We start from the raw sequence: 21,886 nt of genomic DNA on the forward strand, positions 1-21,886 counted from the left end.
GTTTATTAACATGCTCTTTCAAGGTTATCTAGCTATCAAGAGTTCAAATCCGCCTACTGTGGCAGCCCTGTTAGCGCCGGGGTTCCATTCCCCTAAAAGCACGGGTCCCCAGCAACAGCCATGCACAGTCAGGGGACAGTCTGTCTAAGGATGACTCGGACAATCCAAATGATGATCTCATGCCGGCACTTCCACAGACAGGCACTTCCACAGTGGGGGGATATGGCTGCAGTCGCAGATCTGTAGGACCCGGATCTGGGGGACACTCCAGATCTTGGGTAAGATCCCACTGTGCAGCGAATTTTCAAACCTTCAGCACTGATAGGGTCATTTTGGAATTCCTTCAGGAGTTCAAATTAAAGACTCCTCAGTTCTTAACAGCGCATTGCTCCCTTATGAGTCACACAAAACCACAGTTTTCTTGTTTTCCTGACCATACATCACAAAGATGCTCACGGATCACTGGGCCAAGTGGCCAAGTCTATGTCTAAGCTTCATCTGATGGTGGATACTTTTAATCAGCTTTTTGTTTCCCCAAAGGTGGATTCATTAGTGGCACAGGTTTCTAAGCGCACTTAGAAACCTAAGGTGAAGGTAGTATGGGAAAAAGATCTGGGGAAAGAATGGTCCATAGATGAGTGGGGGGGTAATAGGAACACATATTTTTCAGACAGTTAGAGCTGCCACATTGGTGGAAAATGCTATTAAACTTCTAGTTCGTTGGTATACCACCCCCGTTTTAATTAGTAAATGCATCGAGTGATGCTACCTGTTGGAAAGGATGTGGTGAAAGGGGGTATATTTTATCATATGTGGTGGCAATGTCAAAGGGTTCAAAGATTCTGGGAGCAAGTTTTTGATTATGCAAGCAGATTAATTCAGATACCACTTAAACTGGATGCTGAAAAGGCCTTATTGGGAGTAAGAATAGAAGGTTTAACACTTTCTCAATCTAAACTTTTGGACCTTCTGTTTATAGCTGCTAGACTGACATTAGCTCAACAATGGTGTATGTTAAATATACCCACTCTGAGGGGTATGAGGGAACATTTAGGAATAGTTTGTGAAAAATATAGACTTTCAGCCCTTTTATCTAATCAATGGGCAAAATTTAATGACATATTGAGTTGGAAAAAGAAGCTATATGAAGAATTCTCCTACTCTTAGGAGTTTTGGAACCAGGTCTCCTGGGGGGGATGAGATGGGGGATAGGGGATGGGATTATTTTTATTGTATTATTAATAAGATGTAGTATTTTGTTAGTTACTAAGTTTATGAATTATATTCAATGTTAACTATGCATTTCAAAGTGATTACTGTATTTCAGATTACTCTATTTTAAATTACTAAATAAAGAATTTTTTTTAAAAAATGGAAAAAGGAGGTATTGATGCCTCTATATAAGTCTCTGGTAAGATCTCATTTAGAATATAAGAACATAAGAATTGCCACTTCTGGGTCAGTGATGCAGCAGAGGAACGCCCCGACGTGAGAAGGCCCGAAGCAGCCCGTTTAGATTGCTGCTGCGATACTGCCTTTTGGAAGTAGGTAATGATATGTCAGTCTCGCGGTCAGCTTGGGGAGGGAGAGATGGGAGGGTCTGCTGCAGCATTTAGGAAGATCCCGGTACCAGCAGTGGACTTTTATTTTGCTTTCCCCTACCCCAAAAATAAGCACTTCAACTAGGGCTTATTTTTGGGGTAGAGTGTATATTAAGACCTACCCCGAAAATCATGCTAGGGCTTATTTTGGGGGGTAGGTCTTATTTACGGGGAAACATGGTACCTACATACTATAAATGTGCATGAGTCAAGTCTCTTTCATTTGAATGAAAACTCTACAATGAGAGGGCTTAGGATGAAGTTAATAATAATAATAATAACAGTTTATATACCGTAGTACCATTAAGTTCTATGCGGTTTACAAAAGATTAATGAAGTACAAGTTGAGAGAAGTTAGGGGATTGGTCAACAAGAGGGGGATGGGACAAGAGAACCGTTGAAGAGGGGAAAGAGAGGAGCGGGTCAACTGTCTAGATATTTCAAGAACAGGTGAGTTTTGAGGCGCTTTCTGAATACCTCGTAAGTGGTGGGCGAGAGCAATTGTTCTAGATCTGTACCCCATAACGCTTCTTAATGTGAGAGAAGGTGTTCAAGGTGTTTTTTTAGTTTGCAACCTCTAACCGGGGGGGAAACGAAGTGCAAGTGGGAGCTTCTCTTGTGTCTGTTGGTTGAGAAGGAGAAGAGGTCGGTTATGTATTTAGAGGCTAGACCGTAAAAAACTTTTAAGCAGAGGCAGGTGAACTTAAACTTTACACGAGCTTCCAAGGGTAGCCAGTGTAGCTGTTTGTAGTATGGCGTCACGTGGTCAAATTTCTTCAGACCGAAGATAAGTCTGACCGCAGCGTTTTGCTTTAATTGTAAGCGTCGCATATTCTTTTGGGAGATTGCTAAATAGGTGATGTTACAATAGTCGAGTTGACTCAGTACGAGGGATTGTACCAGGATTCTGAATGCAGAGTTGTCAAAATATGATTTAATGGATTTAAGCTTCCAGAGGGTGAAAAAACCCTTTTTGATTAAGGAGTCCACCTGGTCTTTCATGGTTAGGCATTGGTCGAGAGTTACACCCAGTATTTTAATGGTGGGTTAAGAGGTGATGGGCTCCGGAGTAATCTGGGGAAATACTTTTTTACAGAAAGAGTGGTAGATGTGTGGAACAGTCTCCTGGAAGAGATGGTGGAAACAGAGACTGTTTGAATTCAAGAGGGCCTGGGATAGGCAGGTGGGATCTCTCAGAGAGAGAAAAAGATAATGGTTTCTGTGGATGGGCAGACTAGATGAGCCATTTGGCCTTTATCTACCGTTATGTATCTAAGTTTCTATGATGTGGCTAGGGGGGTGTGGGACGGGAGAGGGGGGTGTGGGGTTTAAAACTGTAAAAACTTGGTTCATCCTGGGGCTGGTGTTGCTAACTTCCTGATGTTCATTGTTTGGCTACTCTTTGTTCTGTACTTGTTGTGTTTGTACAGTAATCTGCTGGTATTACTTGTAACTTGTTTCCAGTTGACTTAAATAAAGTAAAAAAAAAAAAATTAGATGGGCTGTCCATAACTGCACCAGTTGGGAATCCCTGGGGTAGGGATTGTAAGCTATCTTTCTTCATCTTTACTAGTAACCTCAGCAGGAACTCTTTACACAGGCATCTTTTTGGGAACCATTTTGCTCCTTCATTCCCACTCTATATATTTATTCTTGCAAACATATTTCTTATGGGTATGTCTAATCATCAGATATAATTAAATGTTTACAAACCATATATTTTATTGGTAGGCTAAAAGTGCATGACTATTTTAGGCTATATAAAATATTTAGACCAATGGTTCTTAAAACTTGACCTTGGGTTTTCAAGATATCCCCAGTGAATATGCATGAGACAGATTTGTGTGCCTGTCACCTCTAGTATATGCAAATCTGCCTCGTGCATATTCATTAGGGATATCTTGAAAACCCAACTAGCTGGGAGTCCCCGGGACAGTTTTAAGAACCACTGATTTAGACTGTTCTAGGGTTCATAGTCAAATACGCGCAAGACAACCACACGCAGACAAACAGGCGTAGACAATTGAGCACAAGACAAATAAGCGCAAAGACATATGAGCGCAAGATAATTGCGCCAGGATATAAGCGTGCTGACAAATGGGAGCAGACAAATTAGCGCAGTTAACCAGAAATAAATACATTACTGTACAACTATACTGAGTCCAGAATTTATTTTATTTTAACCTCAAAAAAGACATGTAAAGATTATTATGAAAATTAGCATTAAAACACATTTTGAAAATTCAAAGAAAAAAAATATTCTGCAAGACAAGCACAAATAAATGATTACAGGTGCTAAACTTAGAATAATGTAAATAACAGAACTTACCGAATGGGGCATGGTCACATTAGCATTTGACTGAAAACCTGACTAGACGGGTCAAAAGCACGTGGCTAGCGCTCACTTGTCTTGCGCTCAAATGTCATGCTCGTGCTTTTTACTAGAAATCATTGGCGTTGAATTGTCTTGCGCTCACATGTCTTGGTGCTCACTTGTCAGCACCCATTTGTCTGCGCGCTTATGTCTTTGTGCAGATCATACGCTCTCTTTTCTTGCGCTCATATGTCTTGCGCTCACCTGTCTTGTGCTCACTTGTCTTCGCGCATTTGACCACGCGCATTTGTCTTGCGCACATTTGACCTGCCACCCTGTTCTAGTGTTAACAAAATCCATAATTCATTTAGAATGTATATCCAATTATAGATCTTGAAAATAAAACTCGGGCTAATAACTTGTGTTTAATTAATTTTCCAAAAATTTCATCGATTTCTCTTGTATTGTTAATATTTCCAGAAAGCGCTACTTTCTGGAGATATTAACAATACAAGGGTATATTATTTGCCTACAAGAAATCAGGATCCCCAAAAGAAAGAAGATGAAGGAAAATCGCAGGAAGTAGCCTTGGACATTTCTACTTTACTGGAACAATCGGATAGAGAATTGGCTATTCCAGCCACTCTCTTACTGACTGTAGCTTTGGCTCCAGATAAAGTCCTTAAACTTTTCTTTAAAAATAGATCTAAGGACTCCCTGGGTTTCCATATTCAGATATTCCCTGATGTCTCGAGGGAGACTCAGAAGAGAAGAAGGGAATTCCTAATGTTGAAACTAGGTGTGACTCAGATTGGAGCTTTTTTCTTTCTTAGATATCCATGTAAATGTATCATTAGATACCGCTCCTTTAAATATGTGTTTGCAGAACCGGCTCACTTGATTGCTTTTTTCTCTCTGAAGCGTCTTGAGTGTGAAATACCACCTGTATCTAAGTGAAAATTAGCTCTGCGTCAGCACAGATCAAGTGAAATTTCTTTGTAAAGATATTCCTCAAATTTAATTACTCTTTTCGTTAATCTTGGATCTAAATTGAGGACTAGTGTGTGATTAAGATGAGAAGTATTTTCTTTTTTCCTTTTTTTTTTTTTCTTGAAGTAAATTTAATTTTATGGTTTCTTGATCATACTTTCTGTACAAGATGTGATGCTTGATAATAATGTAAAAATCTTCTAAATAAATAAATAAAAAAGAATGTATATCCAATTATTTAGCTGATGATATATGTTTTCTCTTTTAGGACGTTTGAGCCAAATAGGTTTGAAAGAAGGATTTGTTTCTGCTGTAAAAAATATTAGCTCTGTAATTGGTGCCTTTATTCAACATGCAAAAGAAGAAGGTAAGAATACTGTTTATTGTTTCTAAGAACATAAGAATTGCTGCTGCTGGGTCAGACCAGTGGTCCATCATGCCCAGCAGTCCGCTCATGCGGCGACCCTCTGGTCAAAGACCAGTGCCCTAACAGAGACTAGCCACACCGGCGCACGTTCTTGTTCAGCAGGAACTTGTCTAACTTTGTCATGAATCCCTGGAGGGTGTTCTCCCCTATGACTGGCTCGGGAAGAGCATTCCAGTTTTCTACCAATCTCTGGGTGAAGAAAAACTTCCTTTCGTTTGTGCGGAATCTATCCCCTTTCAACTTGCCTCTCGTCTTCCCTACCTTGGAGAGGGTGTCCTTATCTACTAAGTCTATCCCTTTCAGTACCTTGAATGTTTTGATCATGTCCCCTCTCAATCTCCTCTGTTTGAGGGAGAAGAGGCCTAGTTTCTCTAATCTTATGCTGTACGGCAGCTCCTCCAACCCCTTAACCATCTTAGTCGCTCTTCTATGGACCCTTTCGAGTAGTATTGTGTCCTTCTTCATGTACAGCGACCAGTGCTGTACGCAGTACTCCAGGTAAGGACGCACCATGGCCCGGTACAGCGGCATGATAACCTTCTCTGATCTGTTCGTGATCCCCTTCTTTATCATTCCTAGCATTCCGTTTGCCCTTTGCGCCGCCACCGCACATTGCGCGGAAGGCTTCATCAACTTGTCAATCAGAACTCCCAAGGCCCTTTCTTGAGAGGTCTCTCCAAGTACCACCCCAGACATCCTGTATTTGTGTATGAGATTTTTGTTACCGACATGCATCACTTTACACTTATCCACGTTGAACCTCATCTGCCATGTCAATGCCCATTCTTTGAGCCTGATTATGTCACGTTGCAGATATTCACAAATCCCCCTGCATCTTCACTACTCTGAAAAACTTTGTATCGTCTGCAAATTTAATCACCTCGCTCATTGTACCTATGTCCAGATCATTTATAAAGATGTTGAAGAGCACGGGTCCATTCACCGAGCCCTGCGGCACCCCACTGGTGACGCTCTTCCAGTCCAAGTATTGTCCATTTACCCCCACTCTCTGTTTCCTATGCTCCAGCCAGTTTTTAATCCACGTGAGTATTTCACCCTCGATTCCATGGCTCGCAATTTTCCGAAGTAATCGTTCATGCGAAACCTTGTCGAACGCCTTCTGAAAGTCTAGATATACAATGTTGACCGGGTCACCTTTGTTTACTCCCTCGAAGAAGTGCAGCAAGTTTGTCAAACAAGATCTGCCTTTGCTGAAACCGTGCTGGCATGTCCATCAAGGTGATCAATGATGCGGTCCTTTATCAGCGCCTCTAACATTTTTCCTCATACCAAGGTCAGACTCACCGGGTCTCCCCTCGAACCTTTTTTGAAGATCAGCGTAACATTCCAGTCCTCCGGAATCTTTCACGATTCGATTGACAGATTGGCTATTAGTTGAAGCAGTTCAGCTATGGTCCTTTTCAGTTCCTTGATGACCCTTGGATGAATGCCATCTGGTCCCGGGGATTTATCGCTTTTAAGCCTATCAATCTGCCTGCAAACCTCTTCTAGAGTGACCATTAACCCTGTCAGTTTCCCGTTTTCACTTCCAGCATATAGCCTGATGGGTTTCGGTATGCTATGTATGCTCATCGGTAAATACAGATGCAAAAAGCGTGTTCAGTCTGTCGGCGATTGCTTTGACCTCCTTTAGCGCTCCCTTTATTCCATGGTCATCCAATGGTCCCACTGCTTCCTTCGCGGGTTGTTTCCCACTTACAAATTCCTGTCTGTTATGGCATGTTCTCCCAGTAGATTCAATTCCCTCTTTGACGTATATGGCAATGCCTCCTCCTTTTTGAGTCACTCTGTCTCTGTGGTATAGTTTGTATCCTGGTAGCATCGGGTCCCAGACATTTTCATTAGTCCACCATGTTTCCGTGATGCCGATTATGTCAACGTTATCCTTTTGTGCCACAACTTCTAATTCACCCATCTTATTTCTAAGGCTATTGCGTTTGTGTACATACACTTCAGTTTGCATTTGATTGGTTTCGGCGGACTAGACATTTTTCAGCTACTAGCCAAGAACTCTCTCTCTGTGCTCCTTTTCACTTCAGTTACCTGCTCCATACCAAGCGCTTGCCTCCAAAGACCTCCTCAGCATAGGACCTCTTCCTGTTACAACTGAGATGTTTGTGGAAGCTCCTGTGTCAGCAACTTTACGTTCCTTATCATGTGACATGTGCCTTTGCAGGGTAATGGATACTTCAGTTTCCTCTACGGCACAGGTGTCAAAGTCGGTCCTCGAGGGCCGGAATCCAGTCGGGTTTTCAGGATTTCCCCAATGAATATGCATGAGATCTATGTGCATGCACTGCTTTCAATGCATATTCATTAGGGAAATCCTGAAAACCCGACTGGATTACGGCCCTCGAGGAGGGACTTTGACACCCCTGCTCTACGGTGTGGAAGGATAGAGCTACCCAGTATATTTTTCAACTTGTACATTCTACTAGATCCCTGAAATTCTTGGACAGCTCAACATTGGTTTTCTTATATTCAGCTCTCCTTCTACATTCACTCTCTGCCGCAGGACTGTCTCGCCGATAGGCAGATGGAATCTCTCTCTGAAGTCTGCGCAAGTTCCAATTCCTTTGATTTTCCATCATCGTCATCGTTTGGAGATAATACCAAACTGGACAAAATCAGTGATTTTGTCCCTTAACATTAATAAATCCTGTGGTGTACTCTTACCGATCAGGAACAATGAAAAGATAAAAGGACAAATCTCTATTAAATCTTGCCCAGTAAAAATGGAATCAAAAATAAAACTGCTCAGAGTAACTATAGACAAAGATTTAACCTTTCATGACCAGATAAGCTCCGTCGTAAAAACCTGCTTCTACAAACTTCGTCTCATCCATTTCTTAACTTCAATTCTTGAAACTAATGCTATCACAACCCTCGTTCATTCATTGGTCATCTCTCATTTAGATTACTGTAATTCTCTGTATAATGGAATTACCCAAAAAGAATTACGTCGTGTGCAGCTCATCCAAAATACAGCAATCAAATTTATTCATAAGGTAGGGAAATATGGTCATGTTACTCCTTTTCTGAAAGAAGCCCATCACTACCCATCACTTATAAAACCTTAATGCTGGTCTTCAAAATCAAACTTTCGCGTTTCCCATCTTTTCTTTATAAATTCATCATCCCTTTTTGTCCTTCCCGGACCCTTAGATCAGCTGATCAGAATTTATTGACCATCCCTTCCATCAAATAATTATTCTACACTAGAAAAACTAACTTTTCCATTGTCGCTCCAATGCCATGCCACCTCAACTCCGCCTTGAAAATTCTCTCGACAAATTCAAGATTAAACTAAAAATGTTCTTATTTCAAGACGCATACCATAGCCTTTAAATATTTCCTCTTCAACAGCTAGCAAAATTTAACATTAACTGCCTTTAAAAAGTGATCCTCTCTCCTGATGTCATATCCTCCCCCTCTTCCCTTTTTTTCTTTTTAATTTTGTTTTTAATGATGTAATTATCGATTCCCCTTTTACCCTCAAGCTCTTGTCCATATTTGTAATTTGTCTTTTTAATGTTCACTCTTTCCCCCACCCATAATAATTATTTTAACCTTTCATTTTTTTAGTATTTTAAACCGGCTAGATGCATGTCGATGGTCGGTATATTAAAATTAATAAAACTTGAAACTTTGGATGAGCTAAACTTCGTATCTTATGCAGCCAAATGGTCTTTGGACCTTCCCTGTGTGGTGATTAAGCGGGGACTTCATAGAGCGATCCATTTGACCTCTAGAGTGCTATTGATTGTATCGGGTGCAAATGTGTGCCTCTGATCAATGCCTTAAGTGTCACTACTCTCCTGCCACTCTTGGACATTAGTTTTGGTCTTGTGTGAGGGTACAAGCGTTTTGACAGCAAGTCCATCAACACATCAAGGCTTTGTGGTATTATAATTATGTGTTTAGCCTGATAATACTGTTTACCCTGGAGACCCTGCCTCGATCTTCTCTGAGGGGATTCCAGGGTTTTTTGGACCGAGCAGTTCCGTTGGCGAAGAAAGTGATACTTCACTGTTGGTTCTCCTCGGAACCTCCAACACTTGCACATTGACGTTCACTGATGCTACAACAAACCTCCATGGAATGCTTACAACTTTCATCTCTGGACACACTGTGCTGGGGAGTGAGCGTTTTGTACTCGCTGGGAGCCATTTTGGCGTACTTTGACGCCCAGAGCTCGTAGTCACTTGTTGAATGTCTGACCTCTACAATGTAATTGATACTCTGGAATGGGGTAACTTTTTTGTTTGATGTGATATTTGTTTCTTTGGGTAAGGGGAGGTGGGGGGGTGGATGGATACAATAGTGAAGTTGGGAAGGTACCCATTCTTCTATGATGTACACTATGATCCCTTATGCTTTTATGCAAACTCAATAAAATATATTTCCAAAAAAAGGAAAATTGGGCCTAGAGAGAGGAAAGAGGTAGTGATGCATGGGAAAGCGAAAGATGACAGGGAGAAATGTTGGATATGGTGGTGGAGAGGGAACAGAGAGACAGATTGAATGGGGATTGCAAGGGGGAGGAATGTTGGACATAGTGATGGAGGGAGAGATGTGGCATTGTGCTGGAGAGGGGTGTTAGAAGGAGAAATGGGCATGAGCAGTTGTGAAAAATGCACATGATCCGGGGGATGAGAGAGGGAGAAATGTTGGATGTGACAGATGGGAGATGTGGAGGTGGGAGAGATGCTTGGATCTCTCAAAACAAATGGAAAGTGAGAGAAAGAGAGGAAAATTTGTTGCCAATAGGGGTGGAGGAAAGAGGAAGAAAAGTTGGACTCATGGAGGAACAGAGAGAGATGGTTGGGGAAGGGAATGAGGGCTGGAGGAGAGGAAGCATTCAGGAGGCAGAAATAAATAAATAAATATTGGATGCACAGTCTGAAGGCATTACAATCAGAGACTCATGAAATCACCAGACAGCAAAGGTAGGAAAAATGATTTTATTTTCAATTTAGTGATCGAAATGTGTCAGTTTTGAGAGTTTATATCTGCTGTCTATATTTTGTACTGTATTTGTCTATTTTTCTATATTTGTTATAGAGGTAACATTGCATATTTTAAAGTCATCTGCCTAGACCTCTTTGAAAAAAAATAGAATATAATGTTTTCTCTGCCTAGAGTGTGCTTTGTGTTTTTTTAATTTTGTGGTTACCATTATGTATTAAGATTATATTGAAAATGGATGGAAGAAATTGCATTACAATTAGTACTATTATTATTATGGGAGTGGGGTCATGGGCAGAGCCTGGGTAGATCTGAGGCAGGGGTATTTGGGTGATATTTGTTAGACTTAGGGGGTATTTGGCTTGAAGATGTTGAGAAACACTGCTCTGGTGGATCCTTCTCCACCGCTATCCCACTATTAGTCAGTGTACCCCAGGGCTCTATCTTGGGACCTCTTCTTTTTTCTAGCTACACTTATTCCCTTCATGCTCTGATCTCATTCCATGTATCACCTCTATGCTGATGACTTACATATTTACATGTATGCACCTGACATTTATACAGGAATCCAGGCCCAAGTCTCAGCCTGCCTGTCCGACATTGCTGCCTGGATGTCCTCCCTGTCTCATCAGCTCACAGCCTCGGAGTTATCTTTAACGTATCTCTCTTCTTCACTGAACAAATCCAACAGACTGCTAAAAAGCCCGTTGGTTTTCTCTGTAATATCACCAAGATTTAACCTTTCCTGTCTGATCATACTACCAAACCTCTTAGAAATATACTCATCGCCTCTCGCCTAAACTACTGCAACCTGTTTCTCACAGGTCTTCCACTAAACCATTTCTCTGCACGCCTTATATTCCACCACTGTCGCTATTCTCATATCACCTCTCTCCTCAAGTCACTCCATTGGCTCCCTATCAGCTTCCGCATACAGTTCAAACTCTTCTTATTGAACTGCAAGTTCATTCACTCTGCAGCTCCTCAGTATCTTTTCTGTCTTTTCTCTCCCTATACTCCTCCCCGGGAATTTCATTCATTGGGTAAGTCTCTTTTAATTACCTTTCATGTAGATTTGCTGAGTACTAATGAAACAATAGCTGATGTTTTTATGTTTTATCAACATTAAGGGCTCATTTTACGAAAGTGCACTAGTATTTTTAGCGTGCACTAGCCAAAAAACTACCGTCTGCTCAAGAGGGCTAAAATGCTGTGCACGCTATTCCACGCATTAAGTCCTTAAAGCGCCTTCGTAAAAGGAGCCCTAAGTTGGCAGCAGTTGGCTAATGTATATATTCTGGATTTGATTTTCTCTGACAACTCTACAGGTAAATCTTTGACTAATATTAAGAATCTTCCTTGGATGATTATATTTTGATCTCTTTCTCAAGATAGATCAAGAACTTGAATTGGAATAATTCTTCTAAATCAAATTTTTCATGTAGAGGGAATTTTTCATTAGGAAACCTAGAAAGTCTGATTCACATTCTCTTTAATAGCCCCTTCCTCTTCTTTTCTTCTCTCGTCCCCCTTTTCACTATTCCCTTTTTTGTCACTATATAATGGTATAACGCCAAATCAAGAGAAAATTATTATTTATCTTTGATTCTTGTATGATACTATTTCTCTGTTTGTATTGATACCTTCTTTTTCTTTGGTATTGATTTCTTTTTGTATTCTGATAAAATTTTCGATAAAATTTCTTGGAGAAAAATAAAAGTTATTGTTGCCTCCATTGATCTAATGGCATGATTCACTTTTAGTATCACTAGATGAAATTACTAAGGTCCTCTGAAGGACATCACACAATGTAATACCCGCCAGCAAGCCTTCTCCAGCTCCCACACTGAAATGCACTCCCTGAAAGACTGCTTAACATAAGATTATCTCTACTTCAAGAAGCAGTGAAAGCTTGGCTTTACACCCAGGCCTTTAATGGAATAAGTAAGCTAGTCACACACACAAGAAGTGATTCTTGGCAGGACATGTTTATCCAATTTTCAAATATTAAGGACTGGCTGAAAGAAACCAACCCTGACTTCGCTCTATTTACAAAAACATGGCTGCTATCCGATAATGATATTATTATCCAAGACTGCCTTCCCCCAGGCTTCAAAATTTTATCGCTGGCTAGAACTTGGGGCAGGGGGGGAGGCCTAGCCATAATCTTCAAAGACAACCTACACTGCTCTATTCTAAGCTCAAAATCCACTCCAAACCTAGAAATTCTTTCACTCTCACTATTGTCCAAATCCCTAGCGGCTGCACTAACAATAACTCTGTTTTACATTCCTCCAAAAAAATGGAACCTTGCCAAGGAAGACTTCTCTGAATTTTTACTAACTAACTCTCTATCTAGCCCTTACAACCTACTTTGTGGAGATATCAATATCCACCTGGAAAAAATAGACCAAACTGAAACCATAGAACTCTGGTCACTCATCTCTTCACTAGGGTACCTCAAACCTCCACCAATTAAAACCCACCAAAGAGGCCATCAATTAGATTTAGTCACTTTCTCCTCAAGAGAGCTACCTAACCCCAAAATATTCTGGAAACAAGAACACTGGACCGACTCTCTATGGTCGGAACACAGCCTCTGCAATTTTGAACTCGATTGCCAACTAAAAACCACAAGCCCAACAAATAATAATAACCCAAAAACGAGAAATAAAAAATTCCATACTAGCAGAGGTAAAATAAATCCCATAGAATTCTGGTCTCACTATGAGATCATATCAGAACAAAACATACAAACCGATCAATTCATGAACTCCTGGATTAATGATAGCACCAATATCCTAAATAAAATGGCTCCCATTAAAACCCACAGAAAGAGACTTAAAAACCTAGAGGGCTGGTTTGACACGGAACTGCTATTGCTAAAGAGAGACCTAAGAAAATCGGAAAGACTTTGGCTAAAATCAGGGTCACAAGAGCACAGAATCGCTTGGAGACAAAAATTAAAAATCTACAAAACTCAGACCAAAGAAAAACGTAAAAACTTCTATGCCCTCAAAATCGGCGACATCTCAACCAACAGTAGCAACCTTTTTAAGCTGGTAAATGATCTATACAATATAGAAACATTTATCGACACACCCGAAGAGCCCTCCCTAACTGCAAACTGCATGGCGGACTTCTTCATCTCCAAAATACAAAAACTAAGGTCCTCCCTCACTGACCCAACAAAACCCCACTGGTGTTACCCCATTCTTCTAGATTCAGACGATTCTAGAGCCGATCTATGCTGGAACACATTCTCACCCATAGACTTGCAAACTTTCAGTAAATATTACAATAAGTATGCCAATTCCTACTGCAGACTAGATACCTGCCCCCCTAATGTCATGAAATCGGCCCCAGTCTTTTTTAAGGCCAAAATGCTGACTTGGATCAACTCTCTACTAACCTCTGGGAAGTTCCCAGTTGAACAAGGGCACATTATGATTTTGCCAATTAAGAAAAATACTAAAGAGCCACCTAACAATGCATCCAACTTTAGACCAATCGCCAATATCCCCCTGGTCACCAAAATAGCAGAAGGGATAGTAAACACCAAACTCACCACATACTTAGAAAAACACAATATCTTACATGACAATCAATCCGGTTTCCGATCAGGTCACAGTACTGAAACAATTTTAGCCTCTCTGCTTGATTACCTTCATCAACTATTCAGCCAAGGCTCAAGCGCTCTTATATTGCAACTCGATCTGAGTAGCGCATTTGACTTGGTTGGCCACGCCACTCTACTAGACTCCCTAACATCTATTGGAATCTCAGGTCATGTTCTCAACTGGTTCCACAAATTCTTGACAACAAGATTGTGTTCAAGGTGTTCAAGGACGACACTACCTCTTACAGCCTGTGGGGTCCCACAAGGCTCCCCCTTGTCCCCCACCCTATTTAACATCTATCTTGCCTCCCTAGGAAACCTCCTGCAGAGTTTGAATCTCAAATTCTTCATCTATGCAGATGACATCACCATAATCATTCCGCTCTCCTACCTTACCTCAGAGCTACTCAACTCGCTATCTCTCACCCTAAATCAGATCGAACTTTGGATGACAGCGTTTAGGCTAAAGCTAAACCCAGAAAAAACTAAATTCTTCTTAGCATCCCCAAACGACAAAATCAAGGAAACTGCAATACATATCAATGGCCTAGACTACTGTATCGAGCAATCCTTAAAAATTCTAGGAGTCACCTTAGACAAACATCTCTCATTAGAGAAACATACTGACCTAGTGTTTAAAAAATGCATCTCGATACTCTGGAAACTCCGCACCATTAAAAAATACTTTAACGAAACCTCCTTTAGTCTGCTGGTCCAAGCTTCTATTCTTAGCGTCCTGGACTACTGTAACATCATTTATCTAGGCGTCTTCAAAAAGTCACCAAAAAGCTGAGATTGGTCCAAAACACCGCCATCCGCCTTATCTTCGGCCTGAAGAAATGGGAACACATATCCCCCTTCTACCACAAGTTGCACTGGCTGCCATTCGAATCCAGGGTCCTATTTAAGTTCTCTTGTATCTGCTACAAAACCGTATGGGGTATGTCACCTGACTATCTTTACCCCCACTTCAACCTGAACTATAATAATAAGAGCTCCCGCAGAATAACTATGTTCGCTTTCCCCTCACTGAAAGCATGTCATCTTAAAAGATTCCTTGAACGAACCTTCTCTTTTCAAGCGGCCAAACTAAACTCATGGCTCGCCCAAATTATACTTGACGCCTCTTCATACTTTAGAAAAAAGCTCAAAACTCTACTTTTCAATGGACCAAATCCTTAATGGACTCTTCCGCCTTAACGCTCCCCCTCTCCTCGTTAGAAAACAGATCGAATCCCCTTCTCTGCATCAGACCAAATCCTCCTCTTCCCCCCCTCAACACGGCCCACCTTTCTTTACTTTTTCCCCCTCCTCCCCCCCCCTCCCAATGATCCCTGTCCCCTCCTCTCATACAATATGCTTGGCTCCCCCTTCTCACAAATTCTATTGAACTCTTTTACGGTAAATACCATATCTGTATTAGTCCTTCCTTACTTAAATTGTCAATGTAAACTAGTTTGACCCTTCGATTGACTTGTTATGTACTTCTTTTTCAACTGCACTGTATGTAACTCATCTATTTGTTGTGAACCGCCTAGAACTCCCTGGGTATGGCGGTATACAAAAATAAAATTATTATTATTATTATTATAAATTATGTCTGAATTGTCATGACATCAGAAGTACGTATGGAGTAGTTGCAGGTGATGCTTGGGACAGTTCTGATTGTGTTAGTTCGGTTTTATGTGTTTTTTGAATAGAAGGGTTTTTATTTCTTTTTTGAAGGTTTTGTAGTCTGTGGTCGAGGTCAATAGGTTGTAGAGTTGGGGGTCAAGTGTTAGGAGGTTGTCGAACAGTTTTTTTCTTTTGACGTTTTTGGTTGGAAGGTGTGTGAATGGTGTGCGAGTTCTCCTATGTCTGGTTGAGGTGGATTTAATTATTTAACTGAAGAAATTAGTTACCCCCCCCCATTCCACACACATTAATTCTCTTCCATTTTTGTTCCCATTATAAAAAAACACTGATAAGTTCCCAGAAAAAAAATACATTAAAATAAGAAGTGAAAACAAAGGCCCCCTACAGATGAGAACATAACATAAGAATAGCCTAACTGGGTCAGACCAATGGTCCATCATGCCCAGTAGCCCATTCTCATGGTAGCCAATTCAGGTCACTAGTACCTGGTCAAAACCCAAAGAGTAGCAACATTCCATGCTACCGATCCAGGGCAAGCAGACACTTCCCCATGTCTTAATAACAGACTATGGACTTTTCCTCCAGGAATTTGTCCAAATCTTTCTTAAAACCAGCTAAGCTATCTGCTTTTACCATAACTTCTGGCCACTTCATTTTTAAGCTTAGATCTTTCCTTCCAAACAGAGACCTTGCTAGATGTCAAATACAACACAAGGGAACTTCACAAGGACTTAGCTGTGCAGGAAATGTGAATCTCCTCATACACCCACCTATAGTGCAAAAATGTGCAAAGGTCTGTTTTTTTTCTTTCGATCACTAGATAGCCTAATGCCACACAAGCAGCACTGTTACAAAAGGTCAATGCTAAGGTTAACAAAGATTCCTTCCTTGGACCACAAGGAGATACTGACAAACCACTGGAAGAGATCCCAAAACAACTACCTAGGCACAATATCCAAAGACCCACTCAGTGTGTGAACCAGTTGAGTGGAGTGGACTAACTGGGGGGTGGAAATGGGCCCGGAGTTTGCTCAGGAGAATTTCCCAGACCACCTCTTCCTCTCAACACATTGACACACTGCCACCACCACCACCACTAGGAACACCTCACTGGGAAGGTCAGCAATGCTTATAAACTTTATAAAACACATTATTATATTTTTTTTATAAAGCACATATTTTAACTGAACTCTCTGACATCCTCAGCCTTTCCATTCACAAAAATAGAAGGAAGAAAAGTTCCCATTTCCTGCTGTCTCATGTCCCCGGCCTATACAATATTTTTCTTCTGCAGACCCTTCAAATCCTCATTTCACTTGCATTATAAAGTACTGAGGATGCCATCTCTCCCCAATCCCAGGTCCTAAGGTCTGAGACAGTAGCGCAAACTGCCCGATTCAGGAAGAAAAATTTCAATTCAACCTAATTAATTGGTTTTTCAATTCGATTTATATTCCCAGTTGGGTGATTTTTTTCAAAAATCCTGGTGGGTTTTATAGCTTTTTCACCCCCTTTGGGAGTGTGGTGTAAATAAAATAAAGAAACAAAAAGGACTTTTCCTCTCTCTGTTAAATCCTAGCTCACGTTTGCGGTCTAACACCAGCTTTGGCAGGATACACATTTCAAATCTGACATATTGTAATCACAAAACAGAAAATAAAATTAATTTTTCTACCTTTTCTTGTCTGGTTATTTTTCAAATCTTGTTGGTTTCAGGCTCTGGTTGTCTTCTGATAACTTGCTTGCCAGGGTCTCCTTCTTTCTTCATGCTAACCATCCATCTGCCATCTCTGTCCTCCCTTTCCATTTCCCTTCCCTCCCCAGGAAGTCCTTTTTTTCATCTCCCTCCACAGATCCACCTTTTCTTAACTACCCTTTCATCCTGCATCTCTCCCTCCTTCCCCACCACCCCAGTGCCCACCATCTCTCCCTTTCTTTTCCCAATTACCCTCCTATCCAGTATCTCTATCCCTCCTCCAAACCATCCCTTGTGTCCAATTTCTCTCCCTTTCTGTTCCTTCCCTCCTTAAATCCCATGGTCCATCATCTCCCTCCCTCTCCTCTATTTTCAGACCCATTATTTCTTCCCCCCCAAAGTCTGGCATATGCACATCTCTTTGAACACCCCCTTCCCTCTGTGTACTTCTACACCAGGGTCCCCCTCAAAGGCCTGCCCCCCCCTTGAAGGCCTGCACCCCCCTTGAAGGCCTGTCCCCCCTTTGAAGGCCAGCCTGCCTGTCCCCCCGAAAGCCTGTCTCCCCCCTTGAAGGCCTGCACCCCCCCGAAGGCTGCACCCCCCCGATGGCCTGTCCCCCCTTGAAGGCCTGTCCCACCTCCCTGTCCCCCCCTTTAAAGGCCTGCCTGCCTGTCCCCCCATTGAAGGCCTGTCTGCCCGTCCCCCCCTGAAAGCTTGTCTCCCCCCATGAAGGCTTGTCCCCCCCTTTAAGGCCTGCATCTCCCCCTGAAGGCTTGTCCCTCCCCTTGAAGGCCTGCACCCCCTGAAGGCTGCACCCCCCCAGAAGGCCTGCACCCCTCCGAAGGCCTGCACCTCCTTGAAGGCCTGTCCCCCCCTTGAAGGCCTGGCCCACCCCCTGTTCCCCTCTTTAAGGCCTGCCTGCCTGTCCCCCCTTGAAGGCCTGCCTGCCTGTCCCCCCCTCAAAAGCCTGTCTCCCCCCATGAAGGCTTGTCCCCCCTTAAAGGCCTGCCTGCCTGTCCCCCCCTTGAAGGCCTGCCTGCCTGTCCCCCCCTCAAAAGCCTGTCTCCCTCCATGAAGGCCTGCATCTCCCCCTGAAGGCCTGCCTGCCTGCCCCACCCCGAAGGACCGCTCGCCCCCCTCCCATCCCCCATCCAGACGTCTGGTTCTTCCCCTCTGGCCTCCCCGCACCATTTAGAGTAGAAGCAGCCTGCAGCAAGATCACGATGTCAGCGATCTTGAGCTGCTTGTGCTGTCCTCCGCCACGGACCTGCCCCCCTCCTCTCAGTGGAGGGGGCGGGACCGCGGCGGAGGACAGCATGAAGCAGCACAAGATCGCTGACATCGCAATCTTGCTGCAGGCTGCTCTTAAATGGTGCGGGGAGGCCAGAGAGGAAGAACCAGACGTCGGGGGGGAGGGGAACGGACGCCGAAGCACCCCCTCAGGGCTCGCACCCGGGGCGGACCGCCCCCCCCCCCCCCCCCCCCCCCCTTGGTACGCCACTGCCTATCATGAACATCATGTCAAAGATTGAATTATGTCCCTTGATATACTGCTGAGTTGATAGATCAAAACATTATTTTTACACTGGATGTAGTTAAGTTAGGTTTTGACAGTGGTCTATTTGGTTTTTCTCATACTTGACATTTGACTCCATAAATCATTCAATTGGAATCCATGGGAACACATGTAATGATTTTAGCCTAGTTATCGTCTTTCTGTCAGATAGACAATTCTATGTAACTAGTTATTTTAAAATTTATATACCGTCTAAGCCCAAATGGAAATTACGGTCACTTTATAGTCATGCAAAAGTCGGCTTCTGTGTATGGGAGACCCATAAATTAATCATAGCACAGGCTACCTTTATAAAAGGGCTCCTAAAGTTATGTTTGTGATCAGTAAGTGCTTGGATATAAGCAAACTGTTTAAAATAGAATAAGATTAAAACTCAAATATTGATCTTCTCCAATGGTCCATTGTTTAATTTTCCATCAACTTTTTTTTTTTTTAACTATTGTTCCTGTCCATTTAATCATACAACATGAACATTTGTATAATTTTGGACATAACTTCGAGCACAAAATCTCATATTTATAATGTAGTATAAGAAGTCTTCTATAGATTGCGTATTGTACGTTGGTTGAAACATCACCTAAGCCAGGTAATTTTAGCAATGTGGTACAGAATCTTAATACTCCTTTTTTTTTCTGTTGCAATGGGCTTCTTTTGGGACTAACCAAAAAAACTACTTAGTAGCTTTATCACATTCCCCCTAGTCCTAGTATTTTTGGAAAGAGTAAACAAGCAATTCACATCTACCCTTTCTTTTTCATTCAGTATTTTATAGACCTCTATCCAGTATTTTATACCCCCCGAGCCATCTCTTCCCTAAACTGAAGAGCCACATTAGCCTCTCCTGATAGGAAGTCATCCCATCCCTTTTATCATTTTTGCCACCCAGAAGTGCTACATTGCACCTGGAGGCCCAGTTATTCTTCCTTTGGGTCATTCCATGTCAAGTGGACCAGGAGCCAACGCTCAACCCCCTTGAAATCCAACCAAATTTTGCAGGGGTATTATCTAGGGTCTCAAATGAAACTGCAAAATTTTTTGGATCTATCTTAATTTGGTCAGAAGCTAGGGGTGGTTGAACAAAAGCAATCAATCAACTCCCATGCCTCATGTGACCTAAAACATCAACTTTGCTTAAGTACTGCGGCAGAAAGAAACTACCTAGGAGTCTGAAATTTTGCAGTTTTATACAGCATCTTGGGGCAAGTTTCTATGCCAAGTTTGAAATCTTTTGTGAACGTGCTTACATTTCTACAGGTCAGCAAAGTAGGCAAAAAAATTAATGAATGAAAATTTTTGGCAAAGTTTGGCTCCATACTGCTGCTGGTAGGTAAGTCAGCTGAGGGTACAACTTTACCAGCAGACTTTACTTTGAAGATTTGCAATATGAGCTTTTACAGTCAAGTGAAGCTGAAGATATGACCATCCATCACACTATTAACATATACTAACGGTGGAGTGGTGGGGCTGAGGCCTAAGGTTATAAAGATTAATTGAAACATTCTATCCAGATCATTATAATGAATAGTGACATCCAAAAAATATAGCTTTATGCATTTATGCAAATTTTCACTGTTTTTCAGATTCAAATATTTCAAATGTGTAGGGGGGTTATAATTTGAAAGCATGTTTTTTGCTACAGAAATTATCCTGTTTCATCTTGGACCCGATCTTTAATGAGAATTGATTACTTGCTTGCTTAAACATGTTATGTTGAAGGGTCATTGGCATTTCATTGTGAATGTGCAGTGGAACTATATTGATCTGAAAACTCATAACCAAGCTTTGCCAGCAACAAGTACTCATCTTGTACTATGCTCAGCGTTTGACAAACTTACTGTGCACTTTTGCAAGATGACGGGCAAAACATGTATTGGCTTGCACAAACTACTTACTGCGTGCAAGCCCAAATGCATAATCATAATCATGTGATTCACAAGAATGTATGCATAACTGTCTGATACATGCAGCTTTTCTGAACATGTTCTGACTTGCAACTATCACAGCACAGTGGCTGATTTCATTATTTGACAAAGCTTTCTGTGCAACATCTGGTTCTTTCCCTAGTTAACCAGTGTGGATTTTGGAAACTTACTCTGCACTTGCTGACATGTACAACTTGCTTTGCTCTATTTTCATTCACTTTGATATTATTCACTCACTCTGATATTATTCATTCGCTCTGATATTATTCACCTTGCTTTTATTCTGACTTATCTTATGGAGACTAATAATAAGCTAATAATAATAATGGATTCAAACCCTGCAGTATTTGAATCCATGATAGTTCTGAGTCCAGAAACCATTTACCTTCTATTCTGGAGAAAGCTGCTTGAAGCTTATTTCTGATTTTTCTTTGACCAAGAATTAATTAAAAAATGCTCTGGACTTTCTACTTTGTCCGTGGAAAACTCATCTTGAAGCCTTGATTCTGACGAAGTTTAAATTTCTACAGAAAAACTGCTGCAATCCGTTCAGAAAACAGAATCACAGCAATATCAAAGATCTACACCCAACTGATCTTCCTGCAGCTGATTATTTAAAAGCTATCACAAAGCACAAGTTAAAACCAGGCCAAAAGCTTTGCCCAAGATGCAGGAATAACTTGTGTGTCAAACTGCAAGATCTAAGTAGCCCTAAGTCTGATTCTGACTACCAGTGCATCTAAAAACCTCAATGCCAGCTTTTCACCACTAGGAATCTCTCCTCTAAAGATTCAACGGATTAGCAAGCAAAATTCCTTAAATTATGCTCAACGCAAACTCTCTGAAGCCCATAATGCAATTGCAGACCAAATTGCAGTTATTGGTGACTTAACTCCAGCTGATATCAAAGCAGAACCAAAAAGTGACCAATGTAAAAGGTATTCTGACTTTCTATTGACTGAACTGAAGCAGAAGTTGGAACTATCTAGTAATAGGGAGAAAATACAAATTCTCACTCTTGCTCCACACTGCTTTGGAATTTGGCATTTCAACAAGAATGGTTAAAAAGGCCAGGAAGCTGAAACAGCAGCATGGCATTTTTGCTATTCCAGTAACA

The 21,886-nt window shown here is 41.7% G+C and overlaps 1 protein-coding gene across 6 annotated transcripts in view; it reads left to right on the forward strand.

Annotated features, from left to right (window-relative positions):
* ICE1 (interactor of little elongation complex ELL subunit 1) overlaps nt 1-21,886 on the forward strand; it is a 964,399-nt gene that overhangs the window by 918,538 nt on the left and 23,975 nt on the right. For all 6 annotated transcript variants that reach the window (XM_033929748.1, XM_033929749.1, XM_033929750.1 and 3 more), the window contains one exon: nt 5,174-5,272. In XM_033929748.1, the coding sequence (XP_033785639.1) occupies nt 5,174-5,272 (99 nt within the window). The remainder of the gene's footprint in view (nt 1-5,173; nt 5,273-21,886) is intronic.

This window comes from Geotrypetes seraphini, chromosome 2 (genome assembly GCF_902459505.1).
Source record: "Geotrypetes seraphini chromosome 2, aGeoSer1.1, whole genome shotgun sequence".
NCBI lineage: Eukaryota > Metazoa > Chordata > Amphibia > Gymnophiona > Dermophiidae > Geotrypetes > Geotrypetes seraphini.